We start from the raw sequence: 25,955 nt of genomic DNA on the forward strand, positions 1-25,955 counted from the left end.
CTAAAACCAGAACTAAAACCAGAATTAAAACCAGGTCTAAACCAGGACTAAACCAGGACTAAACCAGAACTAAAACCAGAACTAAAACCAGGTCTAAACCAGGTCTAAACCAGGACTAAACCAGGACTAAACCAGAACTAAAACCAGAACTAAAACCAGGTCTAAACCAGGTGTAAACCAGGTCTAAACCAGGACTAAACCAGGTCTAAACCAGGTCTAAACCAGGACTAGACCAGGACTAGACCAGGACTAAACCAGAACTAACACCAGGACTAAAACCAGGATTAATCCATTCCAGGACTAAACTAGGACTAAAGTAGGACTAAAGCAGGTCTAAACCAGGTCTAAACCAGGACTAAAACCAGTGATGTCATATATAAAGCATTTCTCTATCAATAATATTTTTAATATGGTTAAGGAAAGACTGGACTTTTTATCATCTTTAAGTAGACAAAAGTTATTATGTTCAGATTTCCTCATCTTTCCTACTTTACAGCAAACAGTTTCTTATTCATGGAGACTTCGGCTCAACAGCCAAATTTGGAGAGATTTGTTAAACAATAAATGACTTTATAAAGTCACTTTTTTAAATCTATATCAGTCTTTTGATCTGCCACAATAATGTAATAATGAATTTAAATGAAAATACCTAAAATTGAAGGCTTTTCTCAGCAATTTTTAGGTGAGATTAAAATTAGATTCATTAGATTAATTAATTACAGATCATAATTAATTAATCTCTCAATTTGTATATATATATTTATTTATTTATTTTTATTATATTTACTTTTGTCAAAATTTTTGTTTTCCTCAACATTTAACCTTGGCAAAATGCAGTTTTGCTTTCAAAACTCATTAATCATCTTCCAGAACCGAGTTTTACAATCAAAACTCTGGTCATACGTTCGTCTGTGCTCTTTCATTTATTTGCGAGGGCAGCTCAGAAGTTTTAGTTTTAGTCCTTCTCTTTAGTTTCTTGCAGTCCGATCACAACCTGCAATAGACTGATTTGCATGGTACCTGAGGGAGAGAGCAACATGTGAGTGCAAACCACATATTATCCTTTCTCCAAAGCTTCACATTAGGGGTACTGCAGGGCTTGATCTTCGGGTGTGGTGGTGGTGCCTTTGCTTTTTAGTTTATACATAAATGAACTCCTCTCAGTGTGTGATGTCAGGATAATTATGTATGCTGATGAGACTGGTGTATTCACCCCTGGAAAAAATGCAAGAGAGACTGCCAAGAGACTGATGACTAAAATGAGAAAGGCAGCAACCTGGCTTCAGAGTTCAGAGAGCCTTGTGTTTATTGTTGATAAAACTATTGCCATGTATTTTACCAAGAAGCACAACTTGAGAAACTGTGTACAAAACGGAGCTGTTTAAAAGACCTTTTTGGGAGCTGTTGTTTTGCCTTTGTATATAAACTATAAAGTGAAATGTGTAACACTCCATTTTAAATTATTGGCATGGACTGAACAATCTTTAAGTGAACAAAATGATTGACTATGCTAGGAAGAGAAGTATGGAATTAACTTAACTGAAGATGTGAACGTAAAACAGAACTCATTATTTAAAACCACATGCTACATGAATAAATATGAACTTATGTAAAACTAGAACTTCCTCTTTATTTTCAGTTTATTTAATTTGGCTGTGTTTTAGTTGGTCACCCCTTTTTAGAGTTTTCTCTATTTAATGTGTGAGGAAGTACCTTCACTACAAAACAACAACATTTAAGAATAGCGACAATGTCCAAACTACTAATGCGCTATCTATCTATCTATCTATCTATCTATCTATCTATCTATCTATCTATCTATCTATCTATCTATCTATCTATCTATCTATCTATCTATCTATCTATCTATCTATCTATCTATCTATCTATCTATCTATCTATCTATCTATCTATCTATCTATCTATCTATCTATCTATCTATCTATCTATATCTATATATATATATATATATATATATCTGTGGCTACAATAGTAGCTTATCACCACTGGGTATGGAGTGAATGAATAATGCTGAATAATGCTTTGTAAAACGTCTTTGTGACATGTCTAGGAAAAGCACTATAAAAATAAAGACTTACTTCATTTTATACATGCGTTTTTTTCATTGTTTCGCTGTCATAGTTGTTGTTGTTAAATAAATGAAGCATTTGAGCAGGAGAAGGAAGTATTTACCTTTCCCAGGAGTCACCAAGGATAATCCAAATAATATTATTAAATAGAAATCCATTTTGTCCATTGCAGCAGATTTTCTATGGCTTTGTGACCGGTCCAAACACAACCATCCATTTCTCAAATACGACAGGCTACATTCATTTAAAAGTCATATGCTCCACCTTCAATTGCGGTTAAACTAGTTTCACATATTCTTGTTTAAAAGATCAGCTCTTGAATATTCAATCAATCAATTCAAACAACAATCTGTTCTCTCCACCATGTGGCCATGATTTTACTTGCACCTTGTTTTTAATAAATATCTGTTATTGTAAATCCTTTTAAAAATACAGACTGTATCTTCTCCAAACCCTGAGCCAGTTTGTGACATATATATATATATATATATATATATATATATATATATATATACTGCTCAAAAAATGTAAAAGGAACAATTCAAAAACATACCAGATCTATCTATCTTTCCTCTCTCTCTTTCTGTGTATATACAGACGTGGACAAAATTGTTGGTATCCCTCTTGGTAATGAAAGAAAAAGAAAAATCAACAATGGTCACTGAAATAATAAGCAATAATAAATTTAAAAAATCCTGACAAATAACCAATGAAAAACAGACACTGTTTTTGAATTGCTGTTCAGCAGAATTAAAAAAACAAAACAAAAACTAATGAATCTGGCCTGGACAAAAATGATGGTACTTCTAGAAAAGATTGTAAATAACTGAACAATAGGGACATGTTAAACTTGGGTGTGTCTCTAATCTGCATCACAGGTTCTTCAAACTTGTCCTCAGTCATTCTGTCTGTTTAAAGGGCGACATGTGTCATTGTGCTGTTTGGAGACATGATGGACACAACACTGAACATGAACCAGAGAAAGAGAAGAAGAGAACTGTGTTAGGAGACTAGAAAGAAAAAGATAGGCAAGCAGGTTAAAGATACAGACAATAAGACCATCTCCAAGCAGCTTGATGTCCCTGTGATTACAGTTGTACATGTTCTTCAGAAGTTTAAGGTCCACAGGACTGTAGCCAACCTCCCTGGACACGGCTGCAAGAGGAAAATTTATAACAAATTGAAGAGATGGATCATAAAAATGGTAACCAAAGAGCCCAGAACAACCTCCAAACAAATTAAATGTTAACTTGAAGGGCGAGGTACATCAGTGTCAGATCACACCATTGGTCACTTTTTGAGCCAAAGTGGACTTCATGTGAGGACACCACTGTTGAAAGTAAATCATAAAAATGTGAGACTGGAATTTGCTACAATGCATATTGACAAGAGACAAAGCTTCTGGGAGAATGTCCTTTGGACAAATGAGACAAAACTAGAGCTCTTTGGCTAGAACTAGAGCCCTCAACCTCCTTCCTTACGGCTCATGTACAGTCTCAGGGTGCTGGATTTGGGATGGAACCCTCCATGCATGGTCAGGAGCTTTCGTGTCTTAACATCTGTGGTCTGTATTTCCTCCTTTCGCCAGCTTATGATTCCTGCTGGGTATCTGATCACTGGCAGGGTGTAGCTGTTTACTGCCTGTGCCTTGTTCTTGCCATTGATCTTGCTTCTTAGGACTTGTCTCACTCTTTGCAGGTATTTGGCCATAGCCGCTTCGAGGTTGCCATTTGCTTGTAGGATACCAAGGTACTTGTAACTGTCCTCAATGTCTGCTATAGAGCTCTGGGAGCTGACGTCATACCGGCTCATCACGCACTAGGTGTCGCAATTTTGGCAGTAATCGGCAGATCGGCTGACTCGCGCTGTTCAACTCCAGCGCAATAACAGATTGTTTTCCAAATGAAGCCGTGATTCATTTCCGAATTATTTTGCCAACAATGGCCAATACAGAAATTGTAATACACGAAGATAAGAGCAAGAACCAATGTGCGAACGTGTGGCTCCAGAGTGAGTCAAAATTGGGGCACAGAGAGGTTCCGGTGTTCCCCGTGTTCATGTAGGGTCCGGTCAAGTGGTAACGGAGGGAAACAGGGGCAGATTTTTGACATTCAAATGTCTCTTATTCAGAAACTAGAGGGACTATTGAAATAAGTAAAGTATCAGAATGTAGGAAAGAGTTACACTCCAACAGGGTCAAGTTAAACCTGTGATATTCTTTCAAGTTGTTGACAAAAAATTTAAAAACTCATGTCGGTAACAGAGGGAATGAAATATGCAGCACTTTTTGAGCAATAAACACAAACAGTGATAACTCTTGGTTCTCACTTCCATATCCTTAACAAACTGGTTTGAATATTTGCTTCATATAGTTTTCTACCATATGGTACAAGATTAGGTTAAAAAATCTCTTACTTTTTGACTCATGAGATTTTTTATTAAGAAAGGTCATGGTAACAGAGGGAAAAGTAATGGAGGGAAATTGTACAAACAAGTAGAAGGTGCAGGATTTTACATCATTTATCAGCTTTTTTCTTCCGAATACTTTAATATACTTCAAAATGAAAGGAAACTATTTCTATAAAATATGTCAGTCCTTCCAAGCAAATTTTTATCATTTGAAATACATTTTTTTGAAAAATCCTGTACCTTCATCAACAGTTCAAAGATGGAATAACACAAGATATGATGAAATACATCCATTTATTTACATAATTTGCAGGTCTTTGAAATTTGGGAAATAATTTTTGTTCCATGTTTCATACATGGTCTGTTTAAAACATATGGAACTTTAGAACCAAAAATGGTACAGAAAAAAGGTAAACCGTTTCATAAACTAGAGTACATATGCTATCTGTTCAATACATTTTTATATCAGATGCATTAAGTTGAATTTTTGGCCTTGCTGTTTACTTCTGCTTGACCGGGCCCTATAACAAAATGCTCTGCTTTTAGCCTAGTGTGAGAAATACAGTCGGATTAGATCCAAACCAGATTCCTGACCCAGCGGGAGCAGCTCTAGTTCAGTCCGGGTTCAGAGGAGCTGAAGTGGGGAGTGGTGTTAGGAGCCTCGGCCTGAGAAGAACTTTCCCCGGGAAGAGCCAAGAGCATGGAGTACGGATGCTCAGAACAACAAATAACCAACCAAACTGGACTCACGCTTCTATCCGGATGCTGCACCACCTTGGAACCAGCCACAGTTCTTGAGCGGACCTGTAGTCTACAGCACATTCTCGCTTTTGCTGCACGCTCAGACAACGGCACGTACCCGCTCGGACCCAGACCATCAAGCACTGGCCTTGCTCGCCCCTGTCTGGAACCAGCACATGGAGGATGGAATCTCTGGACCAGGGGTGCTCACACTTTTTCAACATGTGAGCTACTTACAAAATGACCAAGTCATAAAGATCTACCTAAAACAAAGCCAAGCAAACTGCACTGAAACACTCTGTGCTCTTTTTTGGACCCTCACCCACAGTTTGAGAACCCCTTCTTTAAGAGAACTTCCTCTGGCACTTTACACAAAACTGTGAAAAAAGTGAAGGAAGATTTTTAAACCTGTTTTTTAAAGTTCCAAACTGGAGTTACATTCTTTTCTGGTTTTGCAGTGATATTTACCAGCCTCTGCACATTTACCAAACCAAACACACATCGTGACAAACACAGATGCATTTGTGCACTTTAATTAGGCAAACTTCAGCCAAATGTGGCAGTAGGTTTGTTCTGTAGATCCGCTCTATGCTGTAGACCTGCTTTGTGCCAACACTGGAACAAAAATTTAGACTGATTTTTGCTTCACATTTCATCTTGCTCTTCTAATCAGCCACACTGTGGGAGGGGCTTGTGTTCACTGTACGCAAGAAGGAGCGAGAGCGTGAAAAGGCGAGGGGCGGCGTGCTGACGTGAGGCAGATGGACAGGTAGGATGTTTAGGAAGTTGAACCTGCCCTGTGATGCACGCTGGTACACGAGGGCACACGCTGTTGCAGACGAGCCGTGCATAGGGAGCGTGTGTGTTTGTGATGCGCCGTAGAGTCTCCGCGGGTTTCAAATGAGCGCACAGGCTGCACTGAGACGCCCCACACGCTCCTGCACCCGCTACAAGTTTATTACCAACAGCAGTGGCCGTAATGAAATATGATCACACTTGTTGAGTGTCACACCTCGAGTGAGACACAAGACCGAGTCCAAACGCGAATCCGAGACGAGACACGGCGATCTACCTACACGACCTTGGCGATCGACTGGTAGATCGCGATCGATGTATTGAGCACCCCTGCTCTGGACCAACAGACCAACGCGCTCGGAGGACAAGACCAAGGACCCGACCCCAGCCCCGTCCAGAGGAGCTGCGCGGTATGGTGACTGCTCCTCTTTATCACTGTTGGCTGCTGCTGTTTCCCAAGCTCAGAGCTTCTGCTCTGGGCTGATGTGGTGAGTTTGTACAAAGTTCTACATGCTGCTGTTTTATGAGTTCATGGTGACACTTGAGATGAGGATGGCACGTGGTCTTAACAGGGAACATCGGTATTGATAATTGGAGGTATCGCTGTTCTACCGGGAAACAGAGGCACGTCAATCGGACCAGTTTTGGTTTGTTTGGCGATGTACTGCAGATCTGGGATGTCTTCTTCAGCGGAAATATTTTTAAAAAGCACCCAGGGGGCATTATACTGGTCGGTAATGTTTAATCGGTTTAATTTTTTGATATAAAGCTCAACGTCTTGTGATTTAAAGTGAGCTGAGTACTCCGATGGCTTGAAAGCTTCGGCGGTGGCGCTATCAATTTTTACTGCCAAAATGGCGGCCCGCCCACTGTGAGTCACGTGGGGTTCGGAACTCTATTGTTCCCTCTGGGAGTGTGACCCCCTCTTTGTGGATTACCTTCCCTCTCTTTGTCACCATCCTACTACATTTCTCAAGCCCGAATGACATTCCAGTCTCGCTCACACTTAGCGTACAGCTTGATGTCATCCATGTAGAGGAGGTGACTGATGGTGGCCCCGTTTCTGAGTCGGTATCCGTAGCCAGTGCATTCAATGATTTAGTTGAGGGGGGTCAGGCCTATGCAGAACAGCTGTGGGGACAGTGCATCTCCTTCATATATGCCACATTTGATTTGACATTTGTGCAAGTGGCTTCCCATCGACTTCAAGGGTGGTTTTCCACAACCGCATTGAGTTTGCAATGAAAGCCCTTAGAGTCCTGTTGATACTGTACAACTCCAGACACTCAGTGATCCATGTGTCTGGCATTAAATCAGAGGCTTTCTTGTAATCAATCCAGGCAGTACACAGGTTGGTCTGACAGGTTCTGCAGTAGTCACAGACGACTGGTCGGTCAGTCAGCAGTTGTGTTGGTGAGAAAGAGAGAGAGAGAGAGAGCGGGAGAGACAGATAGAGACAGATAGAGACAGATAGATAGATATTCACACTGAGATCTGATGTGTTCGAAAAGTGTTCCTTTTATTATTATTATTATTTTTTTTGACCAGTACATATCAAAATGAATTTCATGCATGTTTGCATGTTCCTCCATCAACACATCCAACTTCAACTACATTTTAAAAGTGGAAGAGGTCTTTAAGCATGTTATAACGAAAACATACAGATACAAATGAAATAAGTAATTTGCTGTCAAAAGTAAATTGATGTTACAACGACCTAAGTTTTACCCCTGATTATGATAATACATCATCCAAAGCACATGAGTATTAACACCACAACATATTAACAAAATACTTAAAACAACATTATTAGTTCAACTGGATTTTTTTTGGTTTTTGTGAGTTCTGTTATCAGTGTAGATTTTTTTGTTTAGTATATGGGAAGTATTGTATTGCATTGTATTGTATTGTGAAGGAAGTATTTACCTTTCCTAGGAGTCACCAAGAATAATCCAAATATCAGATTTTTTTTTTTTTTTTTGAGTGTTTAAGGTTACTTTATTATCACCTGTTATTTTTGTCACTTTGATTAAGCTAGTAGTTTTAGTTAATTGTGCTCAGTTTTAGTTGGCCCTCATATCTTTAAACACCCCTGTTCTTTGTCTGGTCTGGTTAGTATGATTTACCTAATTTGAACCTTTGTTAAATTACATCTTTTTTGACTATGTTAAATTTAAACTTATTTTATACCTTGTCTTCGCCTTTCTGTTTGATCCACTACAGTTGGTGGCAGTGGTGGGATCATTCAATTCCATTTTTTTTTTGCACTACCAACCTCCTGAAGAAAAAAAATGGGGATGCCTTTTGGAGGAGGGAGAGGTTGGATAAGGGCTGTAATCAGGAGGGTGCCAAGTGAGCCAGAAGGTGAATTGCAAAATGGCAGTGACGAGGAGGGTGGAGGTGTTGGTGGAGAGTTTAACACAGAGGATCCACTTATTTGCCTTCTGTTCTTTGTCTGGTTGGGTTAGGTTTGTTCTGTTCAATTTGCTTTAAGCTACGTTTAATGATTGACCTAATTTGAGCCTTTGTTAAATTACATCTTCTTTTTTTTTACTGTATTAAATTTAAACTTATACCTTGTCTTTGTCTTTCTATTTGGTCCATTACAGCTGTTATTAATACTTTTATATTAACACTCATCAAAACTTTTGCATGATTCCTATTTTAAAAATTTAAGTGATGCCAATTTATTTAGAGGGCAATGAAAGTTTTTTGGATTGATCCAACTGTAGTGCATCAGCAAAATTTGCAACTAGTCCTTCAGTTCTGTTAATTAAATGGGCATTTCAAGTTACTTTTCAAAGGCTGTATTATTCCATTATTAAACTATTAAACTGAAATGGCAATGGGTTGATTAACTGATGAAAATTAATTTAAAAAGACAATGTAAGCAGATTAATGTATTATAAATAGCAATATTTACTTAAATAAGTCACCTGCATATAGGCATATAAAAAGTAGCATTAGATAGATAAATAAATAATTTATTGATCCTTCAAAGGGGAAATCCAGGTCTTGCAGCTTTCTCAGGCACATCTTCAAAAAAAAAAAAATAAAATACAGACTATGCTCCTGTGGGGAGCATAATGTGGGACCAGGACAAAAAAGAAAAAAAAACAACTGCTTGACATAAGCACATAATCAAAAACAGTACAACATGAAGACTCAACTTGTAACAGGGGAGGGGAGTGGTTACAGCCAAAACCAACACAATACAAAAACACAATACAACAACGGAGGCATGGGATGTGGAGAGGGCCTGGAGACTCCGCTTACCATCGTCCCACACAGGGTCAACATCCGCAGTTGCCAGTTCGAGTGGAGAAGGAATGCAAGAGCATCTCATTGTCATGTCCTCTGAGGGGAGTTGTTGTTCCAGCAGTGGCCTTGTTTGAGGGAAATGAGGGAGGCCAAAAGCAGATAAGATTCATGGTTTTGGGTTTCGAGCGAGTAGCCCCATTTCAATTCCCACAACTTCTCTCTTTGACCATATTGATCTCCGTGTCTATCCATTTGTCTTTGGAGGGCTGCAAGCTTCTCTCTGATGTTATCCGTATTGCGGTTTGAGGTTTATAGCAGTCTGAGTGTTGACAGCTAAAATTAGGCATTTACTTTCTCAATTTTTAAAATAAAGACATCAGGATCCTGGCCACTCAGTTGATCTTTTAGTTGATCTTTCAAGAACTGGAAGAGAGAATGATGTTTAATGCTTGCATTGTTGGTTTAAATGACATATTAAAACATATTTTACCTTCTTGATGTGTTCAGTGATTGTAACTTTACTGACATTTCCAGAAGATCTAATCCGCATTTGTACATGTGCCAGTAAATTCGGTGATGCTGGAGGAAGAGGTGTAGTGGTGATGGTTGTTGGAGGTGTAGTGGTGGTAGTTGTTGGAGGTGTTGGAGGTGTAGTGGTGGTGTTTGTTGAAGGTGTAATGTGGTGGTTGTTGGAGGTGTAGTGGTGGTGGTTGTTGGAGATGTTGGAGGTGTAGTGGTGGTGGTTGTTGGAGGTGTAGTGGTGGTAGTTGTTGGAGGTGTTGGAGGTGTAATGGTGGTGGTTGTTGGAGGTGTAGTGGTGGTGGTTGTTGGAGGTGTAGTGGTGGTGGTTGTTGAAGGTGTAGTGGTGGCAGTTGTAGGAGGTGTAGTGGTAGTGGTTGTTGGAGGTGTTGGAGGTTTAGTGGTGGTGGTTGTTGGAGGTGTAGTGGTGGTGGTTGTTGGAGGTGTAGTGGTGGTGGTTGTTGGAGGTGTAGTGGTGGTGGTTGTTGAAGGTGTAGTGGTGGCAGTTGTAGGAGGTGTAGTGGTGATTGTAGGAGGTGTAGTGTGGTGTTGAAGGTGTAGTGGTGGTGGTTGTTGAAGGTGTAGTGGTGGCAGTTGTAGGAGGTGTAGTGGTGGTGGTTGTTGGAGGTGTAGTGGTGGCAGTTGTAGGAGGTGTAGTGGTAGTGGTTGTTGGAGGTCTTGGACGTTTAGTGGGGGTGGTGGTTGTTGGAGGTGTAGTGGTGGTGGGTTTGTTGAAGGTGTAGTGGTGGTGGTTGTTGGAGGTGTAGTGGTGGTGGTTGTTTGGAGGTGTAGTGGTGGCGGTTGTAGGAGGTGTAGTGGTAGTGTGGTTGTTGGAGGTTAGTGGTGGTGGTGGTTGTTGGAGGTGTAGTGGTGGTGGTTGTTGGAGGTGTAGTGGTGGTGGTTGTAGGAGGTGTAGTGGTGGTAGGTGTTGGAGGTGTAGTGGTGGTGGTGTTGGAGGTGTAGTGGTAGTGGTTGTTGGAGTGTAGTGGTGGCAGTTGTAGGAGGTGTAGTGGTGGTGGTGGTTGTTGAGGTGTAGTGGTGGCAGTTGTAGGAGGTGTAGTGGTGGTGGTTGTTGAAGGTGTAGTGGTGGCAGTTGTAGGAGGTGTAGTGGTGGTGGTTGTTGAAGGTGTAGTGGTGGCAGTTGTAGGAGGTGTAGTGGTAGTGGTTGTTGGAGGTGTTGGAGGTTTAGTGGTGGTGGTGGTGGTTGTTGGAGGTGTAGTGTGGTGGTGGTGTTGGAGGTGTAGTGGTGGTGGTTGAGGTGGTTTGTTGGAGGGTGTAGTGGTGGCGGTTGTAGGAGGTGTAGTGGTAGTGGTTGTTGGAGGTTTAGTGGTGGTTGTTGGAGGTGTAGTGGTGGTGGTTGTTGGAGGTGTGTGTGGTAGGTGTTGTTGGAGGTTTAGTGGTGGTGGTGGTTGTTGGAGGTGTAGTGGTGGTGGTTGTTGGAGGTGTAGTGGTGGTGGTTGTAGGAGGTGTAGTGGTGGTTGTTGGAGGTGTAGTGGTGGTGGTTGTTGGAGGTGTAGTGGTAGTGGTTGTTGGAGGTGTTGGAGGTTTAGTGGTGGTGGTGGTTGTTGGAGGTGTAGTGGTGGTTGGTTGTTGGAGGTGTAGTGGTGGTGGGTGGTGGTTGTTGAAGGTGTAGTGGTGTTGGTTGTAGGAGGTGTAGTGGTGGTGGTTGTTGGAGGTGTAGTGGTGGTGGTTGTTGGAGGTGTAGTGGTGGTGTTGTTGAGGTGTAGTGGTGGTTGTAGGAGGTGTAGTGGTAGTGGTTGTTGGAGGTGTTGGAGGTTTAGTGGTGGTGGTGGTTGTTGGAGGTGTAGTGGTGGTGGTTGTTGGAGGTGTAGTGGTAGTGGTTGTTGGAGGTGTTGGAGGTTTAGTGGTGGTGGTGGTTGTTGGAGGTGTAGTGGTGGTGGTTGTTGGAGATGTAGTGGTGGTGGTTGTTGGAGGTGTAGTGGTGGCGGTTGTAGGAGGTGTAGTGGTAGTGGTTGTTGGAGGTTTAGTGGTGGTTGTTGGAGGTGTAGTGGTGGTGGTTGTTGGAGGTGTAGTGGTAGTGGTTGTTGGAGGTGTTAGTGGTGGTGGTGGTGGTTGTTGGAGGTGTAGTGGTGGTGGTTGTTGGAGGTGTAGTGGTGGTGGTGGTGGTTGTTGGAGGTGTAGTGGTGGTTGTTGTGGGGTGTAGTGGTGTGGTTGTTGGAGGTGTAGTGGTAGTGGTGGTTGTTGAGGTGTTGGAGGTTTAGTGGTGGTGGTGGTTGTTGGAGGTGTAGTGGTGGTGGTTGTTGGAGGTGTAGTGGTGGTGGTTGTTGAAGGTGTAGTGGTGGCAGTTGTAGGAGGTGTAGTGGTGGTGGTTGTTGGAGATGTAGTGGTGGTGGTTGTTGGAAGTGTAGTGGTGGTGGTTGTTGAAGGTGTAGTGGTGGTGGTTGTAGGAGGTGTAGTGGTAGTGGTTGTTGGAGGTGTTGGAGGTTTAGTGGTGGTGGTGGTGGTTGTGGAGGTGTAGTGGTGGTGGTTTGTTGGAGGGTGTAGTGGTGGTGGTTGTTGGAGGTGTAGTGGTGGAGTTGTTGGAGGTGTAGTTGGTGGTGGTTGTTGGTTGTTGGTGGGTGTAGTGTAGTGGTGGTGGTTGTTGGAGGTGTAGGTGGTTTAGTGGTGGTGGTGTTGTTGGAGGTGTGTGGTTGGTGTTGTTGGAGGTGTAGTGGTGGTGGTTGTTGGAGGTGTTGGAGGTGTTTAGTGGTGGTGGTGGTTGTTGGAGGTGTAGTGGTGGTGGTTGTTGGAGATGTAGTGGTGGTGGTTGTTGGAGATGTAGTGGTGGTGGTTGTTGGAAGTGTAGTGGTGGTGGTTGTTGAAGGTGTAGTGGTGGTGGTTGTAGGAGGTGTAGTGGTAGTGGTTGTTGGAGGTGTTGGAGGTTTAGTGGTGGTGGTGGTTGTTGGAGGTGTAGTGGTGGTGTTGGAGGTGTGTTGGTGGTTGGTTGGTTGGTAGTGTTGTTGGAGGTGTTGGACGTTTAGTGGTGGTGGTGGTTGTTGGAGGTGTAGTGGTGGTGGTTGTTGGAGGTGTAGTGGTGGTGGTTGTTGGAGTTGTAGTGGTGGTGGTTGTTGGAGGTGTAGTGGTGGTGGTTGTAGGGGGTGTAGTGGTGGTTGTTGGAGGTGTAATGGTGGTGGTTGTTGGAAGTGTAGTGGTGGTGGTTGTTGAAGGTGTAGTGGTGGTGGTTGTTGGAGATGTAGTGGTGGTGGTTGTTGGAAGTGTAGTGGTGGTGGTTGTTGAAGGTGTAGTGGTGGTGGTTGTTGGAGGTGTAGTGGTAGTGGTTGTTGGAGGTGTTGGAGGTTTAGTGGTGGTGGTGGTTGTTGGAGGTGTAGTGGTGGAGGTGTTAGTGGTGGTGGTTGTTGGAGTTGTAGTGGGTGGTGGTTGTTGGAGGTTGTAGGGTGGGGTGGTAGTGGGGTGTAGTGGTGGTTGTTGGAGGTGTAATGGTGGTGGTTGTTGGAGCACTAGTTGTGGTGGTTGTTGGAGGAGGCAAGGCAGTTGTTGAAGCAGTAGTTGTTGGTGTGGAGGTGGCTGAAGCAGTTGTTCTTGGAGCGGTGGTTGTTGAAGCAGTTGTTGGAGCGGTGGTTGTTGGGACGGTGATTGTTGGAGCAGGCGAGGTGGTTGTTAGAGCAGTAGTTGTGGTTATTATTGGAACAGTTGTTGTTGCTGCAGGTAAAAACAGAGAGAGAGAGAGCATATGTTTAACTTCTTTTCCACTAGCAAGGACTATGCCACAACAATGAAATATGATAAAGGTATTTATTGATGACAGATAGATGTGGTGGCTGGGAGGACACTCAGGATGGGGGCTCTGTCTCAGGTTGTCAGCCCAGTCTATTCAGGACCCCCAATAGATGAATTAAGATAAGTAAAATAAGGAATGAGACAGAAAGAGTTGGTTGAGGTACTGATGGGAAGAGGACATGAGAGGACTGACGGCGAGGGTCAGAATGATGTTTCGAAATGGCTATTGGGCAGTGGCGGTGGTTGTAGTATAACCCCTTAATGTCGAAAATCACAAATATGCAACAAACCATTTGGATTAAGATATAAGTCAAGATAGCTGCTGCATTCCCCCAGTCCTGGTTCGTGCATATGCAGTACTTTCCTAGGAACCTTTAGCAAGCACTTGTTTCTAGTTGTCATAAATTTGCAACATACCCAAAATTCTAAAACACAACTGACCCCAGGCACTCCAAAGAAGTAAAAAAAAAAAAGTAAAAAAATCGCACAAGGAAAAAAATATAGTCAAAAGGTCTTTATTTAAATGACCACTGGTCTTCATCAGGGCTTAGTTGCTGAAGACCAGTTAAGGTCGCAACATGTTGACTTTGGCCATTTATATAAAGGCCTTTTAACTAGGGGTGTCACATTATCGTGTTAATTGTGATTAATTAATTACAGTCATATTTAGCGCGTTATGTTTTTTTATCGCGTTTATCTCATTTTTAATCTCTAACTTTACTGTTTCTGTATGCGAGTTGCTTTATTATAAAATCAGTTTTTATGTGTTGTTGGGACAACAACACACAAAAAAACACATTTATAATTTTTTTTATTTCGGTAATTCCACTCATTGCCGGAAACCCACACAAAATGCGCACAGTAAGAGCGATATAAACGTCATGTTAACGTTGGCGGTGTCAGTCGCACAATGGATGAGGTGGAAGAGCCAGTAGAACAGAGTCAGCAGTGCACAGGTAAAAACACATTCATGTCTTGGAAATTATTCTCCCGACGTGAAATATAAAAGAAAATAACAAATATAAAATCACCTACAACTTAAATGTCACTAGTGAAAACAACCTGCATAGGCTCATGATGTCTGCACTACTGTCCTACACACAAACACACACATAAACACAAACACACACAAATACACACACACAAACACACACCTTCATCATCGTCATTAACCTGAGAACACACGGACCACGTTTCCTTCCGTAGTTACTGCGTGGACACCGACGTGCTCCCGTGCGCCGCGTACGTTTTCTCGCGTACGCTGCGTAAACCAAGACTAAAACTGGGACTGACCCAGTCCAGGTCTAAACCAGGTCTAAACCAGGACTAACACCAGAACTAAAACCAGGACTAACTCATTCCAGGACTAAACTAGGACTAAAGTAGGACTAAAGCAGGTCTAAACCAGGACTAAAACAAGGATTAAAACCAGTGATCTCATATATAAAACATTTCTCTATCAATAATATTTTTAATATGGTGAAGGAAAGACTGGACTTTTTATTGTCTTTAAGTAGACAAAAGTTATTATGTTCAGATTTCCTAGTCTTTGCTACTTTACAGCAAACAGTTTCTTATTCATGGAGACTTGGGCTCAACAGACAATTTGGAGAGATTTGTTAAACAATAAATGACTTTATAAAGTCACTTTTTACCTCCGCCAAGGAGGTTATGTTTTTGCCGGCGTTTGTCTGTTTGTTTGTCTGTTAGCAACATAACTCAAAAAGTTATGGACCGATTTTGATGAACTTTTCAGGATTTGTTGGAAATGTGAAAAGGAAGAACTGATTTCATTTTGGGGGTGATCCGGAAGAAATCTTGGATTCTGGATCACTTTGAAATTTTAGTTAACCTTGTGGTAAATGGGGCCAAAAATTTTGTTTCTCAATATCTCAGTTAATTATTGACCAAACCCCATGAAATTTGACTCAGGGATGGACAATGGGATCCTCTTTCATATTCCAAATTGAAAGATACGAGACAAATATTTATGGAAAACACAATTAATATGAGGGGGACTGTAGTCCTTGGTGGAGGTCTGCGCTCTCTGACTGCTTTTCTAGTTTTGTTCTATATCAGTCTTTTGATCTGCCACAATAATGTAATAATGAATTTAAATGAAAATACCTCAAATTGAAGCTTTTCTCAGCAAGTTTTAGGTGAGATTAAAAAGAGATTAATTAGATTAATTAATTACAGATCATAATTAATTAATCTCTCAATTTTTTTAATCGCATGACAGCACTACTTTTAACAATATTTTTCCTCATGCGATTTTTCACTTTTTTTTTTTTTTTTTTTTACTTCTTTGGAGTGCCTGGAGTCTGTTGTCTTTTAGTTTTGATTTGTTTTCCAAGAGCACCCTCTACCTGCTCCCACTGATTGGAACACCTGCAGCAAACAGCCACATTTTTGTCCATTCCATACCCAAATTTCTATTTATCTTTTTACTATGGTCAAATGAATAATCTCAACTTAATTTACCATCTACTTAAAGGCAAAAACACACACAATTTTTATATACATCTATATAATTTCAGGCATTAAGTGGATAATTTGGGGGGGGGCATCTAGGCCAGAATTATACATATATTTGTGTATGATTTGTTGTCCTTGGTATATGCCACATTTGACTGACACTTGTGTTTGGCTTGCCATTGGTTTCAAGGGCAGTGGTGAGCGCACACACGGAGCACGGTCTCACAGTCTTGCGGTCAGTCACTGCCTTTTGCTTTTGCACAACTCCTTATTTTTGGCACATGATACAAAGGTAGAGTACAGATGCTGCCAAATAAGGGTCAAAGGTCCATTTTGAGCTCAATATTTTTCACATACAAACATTTCTTCATTATAGCAACTAGTTGTCAAGTTTTGGGAGCCCTACCTATTATACTTTTGTCTGGACAAAACAGAAATTTTGAAGTCATTTTTCTCAGTTTCACACTCTGGTGAGTTAAGCTCTTTTGCCTCTGTAGAGCAGCATATGTAAACATTATTTAATACAGATGGGTGCAACTAAAATGTGTCTTGTTAAAATGCAGATTTTTGTTGTAAACTAGTGAGATCTCAAGTCTAGTCAATTAAAAAAAAAAGAAGAAAGGATCAGTTTAAACATGTATGCATTTTCCTTTTGATTATTTCATGGAAACATATGTAGCAACCAATAGGGAAAACTGGCTCTCGCCCCCCATCTGCAAATATAACATCATCACATTCTAGAATCTGAAAACCAATGTAAATCAACCATTAAAGGTTTGCTTCAGTATAACGTTGGGTGTAGTAACAAACAAGTATTTGAATAAAATAAGTATTTACCTTTCCCAGGAGTCACCAAGGATAATCCAAATAATATTATCAAACAGACCATTGCAGCAGATTTTGTGTGGCTATGTTGCCAGTTCAAGTTCAACCATCTATTTCTCATAGACAGCAGGCTGCATTGACCTAAATGTGATATGCTCCACCTTCCGCTGTGGTAAAACTAACCCTGTCAGACTGGTTTCACATATGCCTGCTTACCATGATCACCTCTTTGTTTGTAAAAACGTATCATCATATTCCAGCCACTCAAAATTATAAATAATTACAGGTAATCACATCCGGGAAAATCCAAAGGAAAAAAAAAAGATTAAGATGACATCTAGTGGAGAGTATAATTTTTTTTTTTTTTTTTTTTTTTTTTCCATATATATTCCACAATCACCAACTGCCCTGCCGGCCAACACTAAAATACTAAAGTTACGGTTTTGTGAAGCTCAAGACTAACGTACACCAAAAAATTGGGCACATAATAATATATATATATATTTTTTTTTAATTGGTGTTTGTTATTAATAATTTTATATTAATAGTCATCAAAACATTCACATTATTCTTTCTTAAAAAATTGCCAGTGATACCAATTTATTTTGAGGGCACTGACAGTTTCTTTGCACAACTGGACTGGTTCAACCGTTGAGCATCTGCCAAACTTGCTGTAAATAGTCCTTCAGTTCTGTGAATTAAATGGGCGTGAATTAAAAGTGACTTTTAAAAGGCCGTAATATCCCATTATTAACCTATTAAAATGAAATGGTACTGCACTCATTAATTGATGATGATTAATAAAAAAGACAATGTAAACTGTTTAGTGTGTTATAATAATTAACAATATTTACTTAAATAAGTCATCTGTATGTACACATATATAAAGTGGCAAAAGTATTATGTGCATCATTTTACATGTATTGTACACATCAATCAATCAATCAATCAAACTTTATTTGTATAGCACTTTTCATACATTTGAAATGTAGCACAAAGTGCTTCATATGCAACAGAAAAATTACAATACAATAATTAAAAACAAGAGCAACCCCCCCACCCCATCCCATTGTTTCATCCATAAATACAACAATTTAAACATAAACATAAAAACAAAAACATAAAACTCCTAAAGGTTATCATAAAAATCAAAATGGAGAGCTAAAATCAAATGGAGACAAAGTAAAACAGTACATCGAACATGTATTAACATAAAGATACTATACATACTTGCTATAGAAAGCTTATGGGTAGAACATTTGATCCACAACAAAATGGAGAATAATGATGTCTAAAATTAAACATTTACTTTCTCAATTTTTTATAACAAAGACATCAGGATCCTGGTCACACAGTTGATCTTTAGTTAAACTTTCAAGACCTGGAAGAGAGAATGATGTTTAATGCTTAGAATGTTGGTTTAAATTACATATTAAAACATATTTTACCTGCTTGATGTGTTCAATAATTGTAAATTCACTGATGTTTCCAGAAGCTCTAATCCACATTTGTACATGTGCCAGTAAATTCAGTGTTGGAGACAGCAGTGATGTTGAAGGGGGTGTGGTAGTTGTGATTGCTCCATCAGGGTTTGTGTTGGTGGGTGGAGGGGTGGTTGTTGTTGGCAGAGGTGTGCTGGTGGTGGATTGAGGAGTGGTTCTTGTTGATTGTGGGGTGAAGGGTTGTTGATTGTTGGAGACAGGATGGTGGTGGGTGGAGGTGGCATGGTAGTGGTGGATGGTGGGGTGGTTGTTGTTGGCGCTCGTGGTGCCTAAAACAAGACTTAAAACTAGGGCCTTCTCTGTAGCTTCTTTTAAGAGTGAGTTGTGTGGTCCACTGTGTCTCCTATTTATTTATTTGATTTATTTTTTCTTATTTACTGTTATTTTATGATTTTATGATTCTTGATTTTATTTTAATTATAATGGTTTTATTGTTTTAGGACTGGTATGACCAAATTTTAGCAATTTTCCTTTTTGTTCTCTTCTTGACTTATGGTTAGCACTTTGGAAACTGCTTTGTTTGTAAAATGTACAATAGAAGTAAAATGGATTTGGATTTAGGATTTGGGATGGTGGTGGATAGAGGTGTAGTTGCTGTTGGAAGTGGGGGGCGGTGGGTAGAGGAGTGGTTGTTGTTTGATGAGTAGTGGTGGTAGTTGGAGGACATGTTATATTGGTGGTGGGTGGAGGGGTGTTTTTTGTTGGTTATGGGGTGGTGTTAGGTGGAGGAATGGTTGTAGTGGTTGTTGAAGGACTGGTGGTGGGTGACGGACTGGTGGTGGTGGCTGTTGGGAGTGTGGTGGTTGGAGGACTTGTGGTGGTTGTCGGAGGACTGGTGGTGGTTGTCGGAGGACTGGTGGTGTTTGTTGGAGGACTGGTGGTGGTTGTCGGAGAACTGGTGGTGGTTGTTGGAGGTGTGATGGTGGTTGGTGGAGGCTGGGTGGTGCTGGGTAGAAGTACAATGGTTGTTAGATGTGGTGTGGTGGTGGGTGAAGGTGTGGTTGTTATTGTAGGCGGTGTGGTGGTAGTGGTTGGTGGAAGGGTGGGAGTGCTGGGTTGGGGAGTGGTTGTTGTTGGTTGCAGAGTGGTGATGGTGTATAGAAGTGCGGTGGTTGTTGGAGGGTTGGTGGTGGTAATTGTCGAAGGTGTGGTGGTGGTTGTCGGAGTACTAGTGGTGGTGGTTGTTAAAGGTGTGGTGGTTGATGGAGGTATGGTGGTTGGAGGACTGGTGGTGGTGGTTGGCGGAGGACTGGTGGTGGTAGTTGTTGGAGGACTGGTTGTGGTGGATGCTGGAGGTGTGGTGGTTGTTGGAAAACTGGTTGTGGTGGTTGAAGGACTTGTAGTGGTTGTCGGATGCTTGGTGGTGGTGGTTGGAGGACTGGTAGTGGTGGTTGTCAGAGAACTGGTTGTCGGAGGACTAGTAGTGGTGGTTGTTGGAAGACTGGTGGTGGTTGTCGGAGGAACAGTGGTGGTGGTTGTTGGAGGTGTGGTGGTTGTCGGAGGACTGGTGGTTGTTGTCGGAGAACCAATGGTGGTGGTTGTCGGAGGTATTGTGGTGGACATCAGAGGTTTGGTGATAGTTGTTGGAGGACTGGTGGTTGTTGTCGGAGGACCAGTGGTGGTGGTTGTTGGAGGACTGGTAGTGGTTGTTGAAGGACTGGTGGTGGTGGTTGTCGGAGGACCGGTGGTGGTGGTTGTTGGAGGACTGGTGGTGGTGGTTATTGGAGGTGTGGTGGTTGTTGTAGGTATGGTGGTGGTTGTTGGAGGACTGGTGGTTGTTGTCGGAGGACCAGTGGTGGTGGTTGTCAGAGGACTGGTGGTGGTTATTGGAGGACTGGTGGTGGTGGTTGTCGGAGGACTGGTGGTGCTGGATGTTGGAGGTGCGGTGGTTGTTGGAGGACTGGTGGTGGTGATTGTCGGAGGACTGGTGGTGGTTGACGGACGAATGGTGATGGTGGTTGTGGGAGATGTGGTGGTTGATGGAGGTATGGTGGTGGTTGTTGGAGGACTGGTTGGGGTGGTTGAAGGACTTGTAGTGGTTGTCAGAGGCTTGGTGGTGGTGGTTTGATTACTGGTAGTGATGGTTGTCAGAGAACTGGTTGTCGGAGGACTTGTAGTGGTGGTTGTTAGAGGACTGGTGCTGGTTGTTGGAGGACTGGTGGTGGTTGTCAGAGGTGTGGTGGTTGTCGGAGGAATGGTGGTGGTGATGGTTGTTGGAGGTGTGGTGGTTGTTGGAGGACTGGTGGTCGTTGTTGTCGGAGGACTAGTGGTGGTGGTTGTCGGAGGCTTGGTGGTGGACGTCAGAGGTTTGATGGTGGTTGTCGGAGGACTGGTGCTGGTGGTTGGTGGAAGACTGGTGCTGGTGGTTGGAGGAGGACTGGTGGTGGTAGTTGTCGGAGGACTGGTTGTGGTGTTTGTTGGAGGACTGGTGGTGGTTGTCGGAGGTGTGGTGGTTGTCGGAGGAACGGTGGTGGTGGTTCTTGGAGGTGTGGTGGTTGGAGGAGGACTGGTGGTCGTTGCTGTCTGAGGACTATTGGTGGTGGTTGTCGGAGGTATGGTGGTGAACGTCAGAGGTTTGGTTGTCGTTGTCGGAGGACTGGTGCTGGTGGTTGGTGGAGGACTGGTGGTGGTAGTTGTTGGAGGACTGGTTGTGGTGGATGTTGGAGGTGTGGTGGTTGTTGGAGAACTGGTTGTGGTGGTTAAAAGACTTGTAGTGGTTGTCGGAGGCTTGGTGGTAGTGGTGGTTGGAGGACTGGTAGTGGTGGTTGTCAGAGAACTGGTTGTCGGAGGACTAGTAGTGATGGTTGTAGGAGGACTGGTGGTGGTTGTTGGAGGTGTGGTGGTTGTCGGGGGACTGGTGGTTGTTGTTGTCGGAGGACTAGTGGTGGTGGTTGTCGGAGGACTGGTGCTGGTGGTTGGCGGAAGACTGGTGATGGTGGTTGGAGGAGGACTGGTGGTGGTAGTTGTTGGAGGACTAGTTGTGGTGTTTGTTGGAGGTATGGTGGTGGTTGTTGGAGGACTGTTTGTAGTGGTTGAAGGACTTGTAGTGGTTGTCGGAGGCTTGGTGGTGGTGGTGGTGGTCAGAGAACTGGTTGTCGGAGGACTAGTAGTGGTGGTTGTTGGAGGTATGGTGGTGGTTGTCAGAGGACTGGTACTGGTGGTTGGCAGAGAACTGGTGCTTGTCGGAGGAATGGTGGTGGTGGTTGTTGGAGGTGTGGTGGTTGTCGGAGGACTTGTGCTGGTGGTTGGTGGAGGACTGGTGGTGGTCATTGTTGGAGGACTGATTGTGGTGAATGTTGGAAGTGTGGTGGTTGTTGGAGAACTGGTTGTGGTGGTTAAAAGACTTGTAGTGGTTGTCGGAGGCTTGGGGGTGGTGGTGGTTGGAGGACTGGTAGTGGTGGTTGTCAGAGAACTGGTTATCGGAGGACTAGTCGTGGTGGTTGTTGGAGGACTGGTGGTGGTTGTTGGAGGTGTGGTGGTTGTTGTCGGGGGACTCGTGGTGGTGGTTGTCGAAGGTATGGTGTTGGAGGTCGCAGGGTTGGTGGTGGTTGTCGGAGGACTAGTGCTAGTGGTTGGCGGAGGATTGGTTGTGGTGGTTGTTGAAGGTGTGGTGGTTGTTGGAGGTGGGGTGGTTGTTGGAGGACTAGTGGTTGTTGTCGGAGGACCAGTGGTGGTGGTTGTTGGAGGACTGGTAGTGGTTGTTGGGGGACTGGTGGTGGTGGTTGTCGGAGGACCGGTGGTGGTGGTTGTTGGAGGACTGGTGGTGGTGGTTATTTTAGGTGTGGTGGTTGTTGGAGGTATGGTGGTCGTCGTTGGAGGACTGGTGGTTGTTGTCGGCGGACCAGTGGTGGTGGTTGTCGGAGGACTGGTGCTGGTTGTTGGAGGACTGGTGGTGGTTGTCGGAGAACTGGTGGTGGTTGACGGATGAATGGTGATGGTGGTTGTGGGAGATGTGGTGGTTGATGGAGGTATGGTGGTGGTTGTTGGAGGACTGTTGGCGGTTGTTGGAGGACTGGTGGTTGTGGTTATTGGAGGGCTGGTTGTTGTGGTTGAAAGACTTGTAGTGGTTGTCGGAGGACTGGTGGTGGTTGTTGGCGGAGGATTGGTTGTGGTAGTTGTTGGAAGAGAGGGTGTGGTGGTTGTTGGAGGTGGGGTGGTTGTTGGAGGACTAGTGGTTGTTGTCTGAGGACCAGCGGTGGTAGTTGTTGGAGGACTGGTTTTGGTGGTTGTTGAAGGTGTGGTGGTTGTTGGAGGTGTGGTGGTTGTTGGAGGACTAGTGGTTGTTGTCGGAGGACTGGTGGTGTTGGTTGTTGGATGACTGGTGGTGGTAGTCGGAGGTGTTTTTGTTGTCGGAGGACTAGTGGTGGTGGTTGTCGGAGGTGTGGTGGTTGTAGTTGTAGACTTTTGAATTTGGGTGTTTGGTCTTGGTTGAAGTGTATTTAACTTTGTAATTGATTTCACTGTTATCACAATGCCTGTACTCTTAAGCTTGTCTAGGAAAAACTGTAAAATAAGAGACATCACAGAAATGTTACTTTTATTACCAAAACATTTTGCTCAGCTGGTAAGTCACTGAACTTTCACATGGGGGACTTAGGTTCGAATTAGCCCCTGACAGCGCAATGAGCTAACCAGTGTTGGTATTTGGGCAAGACCGTTTGTGCTACTGCCCACCTCATACAATGATGAGAGACAATGAGACAATGAAACTTATCAGATGCCGGCTCAGACATCGCACAGCCACACAAGGTCTGTGTCAGGTGCTGGGGAACCAGGGCAACTTGATGAAAAATGGGTGACCGGAACAAAGAGGAAATGGGCGAGATGCCAGAATAAAGGCTCTGCTGGAAGGCTACCACTACAGTAACCCTAGTCAATAGACAGTGTTCCAACATCCACAAACGGCAACTGCTATCACAACACACAGTGGCTTGTGGATCTGAGAGAAGACCACAGCAACCTCTTTGAACAGATTTCAGTCACTATCACAGTTGGCAGACATCCAGGACAGAATCTCAGGTATGAAAAACTGGACTGCACAGGCCCTGACATGATTCACGCATACTGGCGAAAGAAGCTCACTACTTGGGCTTGGGCAAACCTGGGTGCCCACCCAGAACTTTCTGTGCAAGTTACATGATGGACAGCTGGGAGAAGTGGCACGTCATGTCTGGCGGCTCTTTCCGTGGAGGACATTGAAGATATTTTCCTATTCGGAACCATGATTACAGGAGTTTTGCTGACTGGATTGGGCATGGCCCTGATTTTTCAAAAAATTCAGATTACCAAGGTGGGTGTTCAATGCCCCATTTGGCTGCCCGGAGTGATTGAAATGGAAGGTAAAGTTGCAAACTCCCAAACTGTGACAATGAGACATTTTAAAGATGGTTCAGCTGCTCCGTACCGCATCGCAGAAAAGTTAGCTGCCATTTACTGCAGGTTAGATGGGACTTTGGCCTTGGAGAGCATTATTAATAACATCTCAGAGAGACTGGAAGCTTTACAAAGAGGGATGAGCAGACCTTGAGACCAAGAGAGACGATCAGAGCTGTTGTGGAAATAGGCACAGCTGCTCGTCCCAAAATCCAAACAACTCGAATCTTATTTTATTGGCTTCCCCCAGCCAGCACCGGTCTTGGGCAAGGCCGACTAGTATCAGCTCACCTGGGAGAGACTGGAGCTCTCCCTACACTTCCTCTACGCCTTCACAGCTTTGCACCCTCTGGATGGTGGGCGGGCCTGCTGTATCCAGCGCCACTGGCTGCAGGATCCAGATGGCTGCTTGTCTATGTTGGGTCAACTCAACCCCCCTACCCTCCCCAATTGCAAGTCTGGTCGTTATGTCTGTACCTTGTTTTGACTATGTGCTGATGTTGTGATGCTGGTGTTTTTTTTGTGTGTGTGTTTGTGTTGGTTCCATACTATATCCCCATCAGGGACATGGTCTGGGGGCTATTCATTTTTTTTCTTCTCCCCCTCTCCTCATGTTATGCTGCATTTTTTCTTCCTCTGTTACCTGTCTTCTGGTCCGGTCCATGTCTAGTACCCCCATGTTATGTATTATGTGTTTGTAAATGTACGGATGGGGTGACAGGTCCAATTTCAATTCCTTTGTATGTCTTGTACATGTGAAGAAATTGACAGATAAAGGCATTCATTCATATATTTACCTTTTTAATAGTTTCAGTGAGCACTTCATTGCTGATCTCACCAAAGGATCTTATGTTTATATTGACATGAGCAAGAGCTGAGGACAACCCTTTGAAAAACAAACATTTTGGAAAGAATAAACAAAATTAGTTTTGGATTGAATCCTTGGTCTACACAATTGCATACAATAATAGCACAAAATATACATAATTACAATTAAAGCCTAACCCTGGTTTGGATATCAATTCACCTATAACATGTAACAATATAGTGCAAAGTTTCATATAGGGCTTAAAAAATTAGCATGTTAGCACATAGCATCCATTTTTTTCTTTTAAAGATGCACTATGAAAGTTTTTTTGTTGACTTTTCCTGGTGTTAGGCGTGTTCTATAAAAAATTACTAGACTCAATCAATTTAAGTTACAAAAATTTATTCCCCTGACAATTCAATTCTAATACAGAACTCTGGGTCAGATCATTGCCCCTAACTGCCTACAAAGTTACATAGGGCTTATATCAGGCATCTGACCCCTTCTGAATACTTCAATCCAGTTTTTATAAACATCCATATGAATATGCAAATAATATGTTGAGCAGGTTCCCGCCTTGAATCGTTGCCTTGAAGTGTCAGCATTTCTTTTTTGGGGGAAGTGACAACCCCCTCCAAACCATTGTAAATCACACCAAGTCTGTTTAGATAAGCCAGTTGGTTATCTCCACAGTCCCAGTTCTGCAAAGGAATTTGTGACAACCCCCTCCAACAGTTATCTCCACAGTCCCAGTTCTGCAAAGGAAATTGCTTAGAAGCACATAGGTTACACATTATATAGGAAACACAATGGTACTGTTCAACAGATAAGATTTCAGTGTTTAAGCTTCAACTCAATGTGTAACTTCATTAAACAATATTCAAACCACCACTTGATACAGCCTTCACTGGTATGCTTCACAGCCTGACATTAAACTTCATGAGGCAAACATAGGAGCTAATAAAAGCAATTGTAAATTAATACATGTAAAACCGTGTTAACCAGTTAATACCGTGTTGTGGAACATTCCAGGTCATTTAGGCAGATTCACATACATCCAAACAGTTATGTATGCTGCTGGGTTCAAAAAACAAAACTATAGAAATAAAGCAGATCCACATAACATTTGAAGATGACCAAAAACATCACACGGTGTTGAGAAAAACCCAAACAAATAGGAGCTGTACAGATGTAGTTTCTTTCTACATTCCAAACAAAGGAATAAATGTGGATGCTGATTAAAGGGGGCATTCTGTAAGTCTGTTAGATACAGGAACTATGAGCTCCACTGAGAATGGTCTGCTGTGACTTTTATGATTCACAGAGCAGCAAGGAAAGATTAATTTGAATATGGGTTATATTTTTAAAGGTTAAATAAAAATAAATAAATACAAAATAATAATAATAATAATAATA

General features: G+C 42.7%; 2 protein-coding genes across 2 annotated transcripts; one reads left to right on the forward strand and one right to left on the reverse strand.

The window, feature by feature from the left end:
- Positions 1–9,276: 9,276 nt before the first annotated feature.
- LOC129412033 (uncharacterized) lies at positions 9,277–12,367 on the forward strand. Its single transcript, XM_055164744.1, has 7 exons — positions 9,277–9,347; positions 9,969–10,330; positions 10,371–10,526; positions 10,870–10,965; positions 11,702–11,749; positions 12,023–12,267; positions 12,314–12,367. Exons 1-7 carry the CDS (start codon positions 9,277–9,279, stop codon positions 12,365–12,367), a joined length of 1,032 nt encoding a protein of 343 aa, XP_055020719.1.
- A 192-nt stretch (positions 12,368–12,559) lies between these two features.
- On the reverse strand, positions 12,560–24,410 carry LOC110162780 (mucin-2-like; the record flags this gene model as incomplete). The annotated part of the gene is made up of 6 exons (XM_055164745.1): positions 24,375–24,410; positions 20,962–22,861; positions 20,521–20,877; positions 19,498–20,142; positions 12,803–13,099; positions 12,560–12,696 (listed from the first exon to the last, which is right to left on the reverse strand). Coding segments are annotated over exons 1-6 (3,372 nt in total), but the record flags the coding sequence as incomplete, so codon positions are not given.
- Between the last annotated feature and the right edge of the window lie 1,545 nt (positions 24,411–25,955).

Source organism: Boleophthalmus pectinirostris, unplaced genomic scaffold (assembly GCF_026225935.1).
Source record: "Boleophthalmus pectinirostris isolate CB_2022bp ecotype Guang Dong unplaced genomic scaffold, ASM2622593v1 HiC_scaffold_7, whole genome shotgun sequence".
NCBI classification, from domain to species: Eukaryota; Metazoa; Chordata; class Actinopteri; order Gobiiformes; family Gobiidae; genus Boleophthalmus; species Boleophthalmus pectinirostris.

Excerpts from the sequence above, each read along its gene's own strand:
- LOC129412033 (XM_055164744.1), top strand. The coding sequence starts at position 9,277 with ATGGGATGTGGAGAGGGCCTGGAGACTCCGCTTACCATCGTCCCACAC. Across the intron at positions 10,527-10,869 it reads GGGGGTGGTGGTTGTTGGAG|GTGTAGTGGTGGTGGTTGTT; the intron begins GTGTAGTGGTGG and ends CAGTTGTAGGAG. Across the intron at positions 12,268-12,313 it reads GAGGTGTTGGAGGTTTAGTG|GGTGTAGTGGTGGTGGTTGT; the intron begins GTGGTGGTGGTG and ends GGTTTGTTGGAG.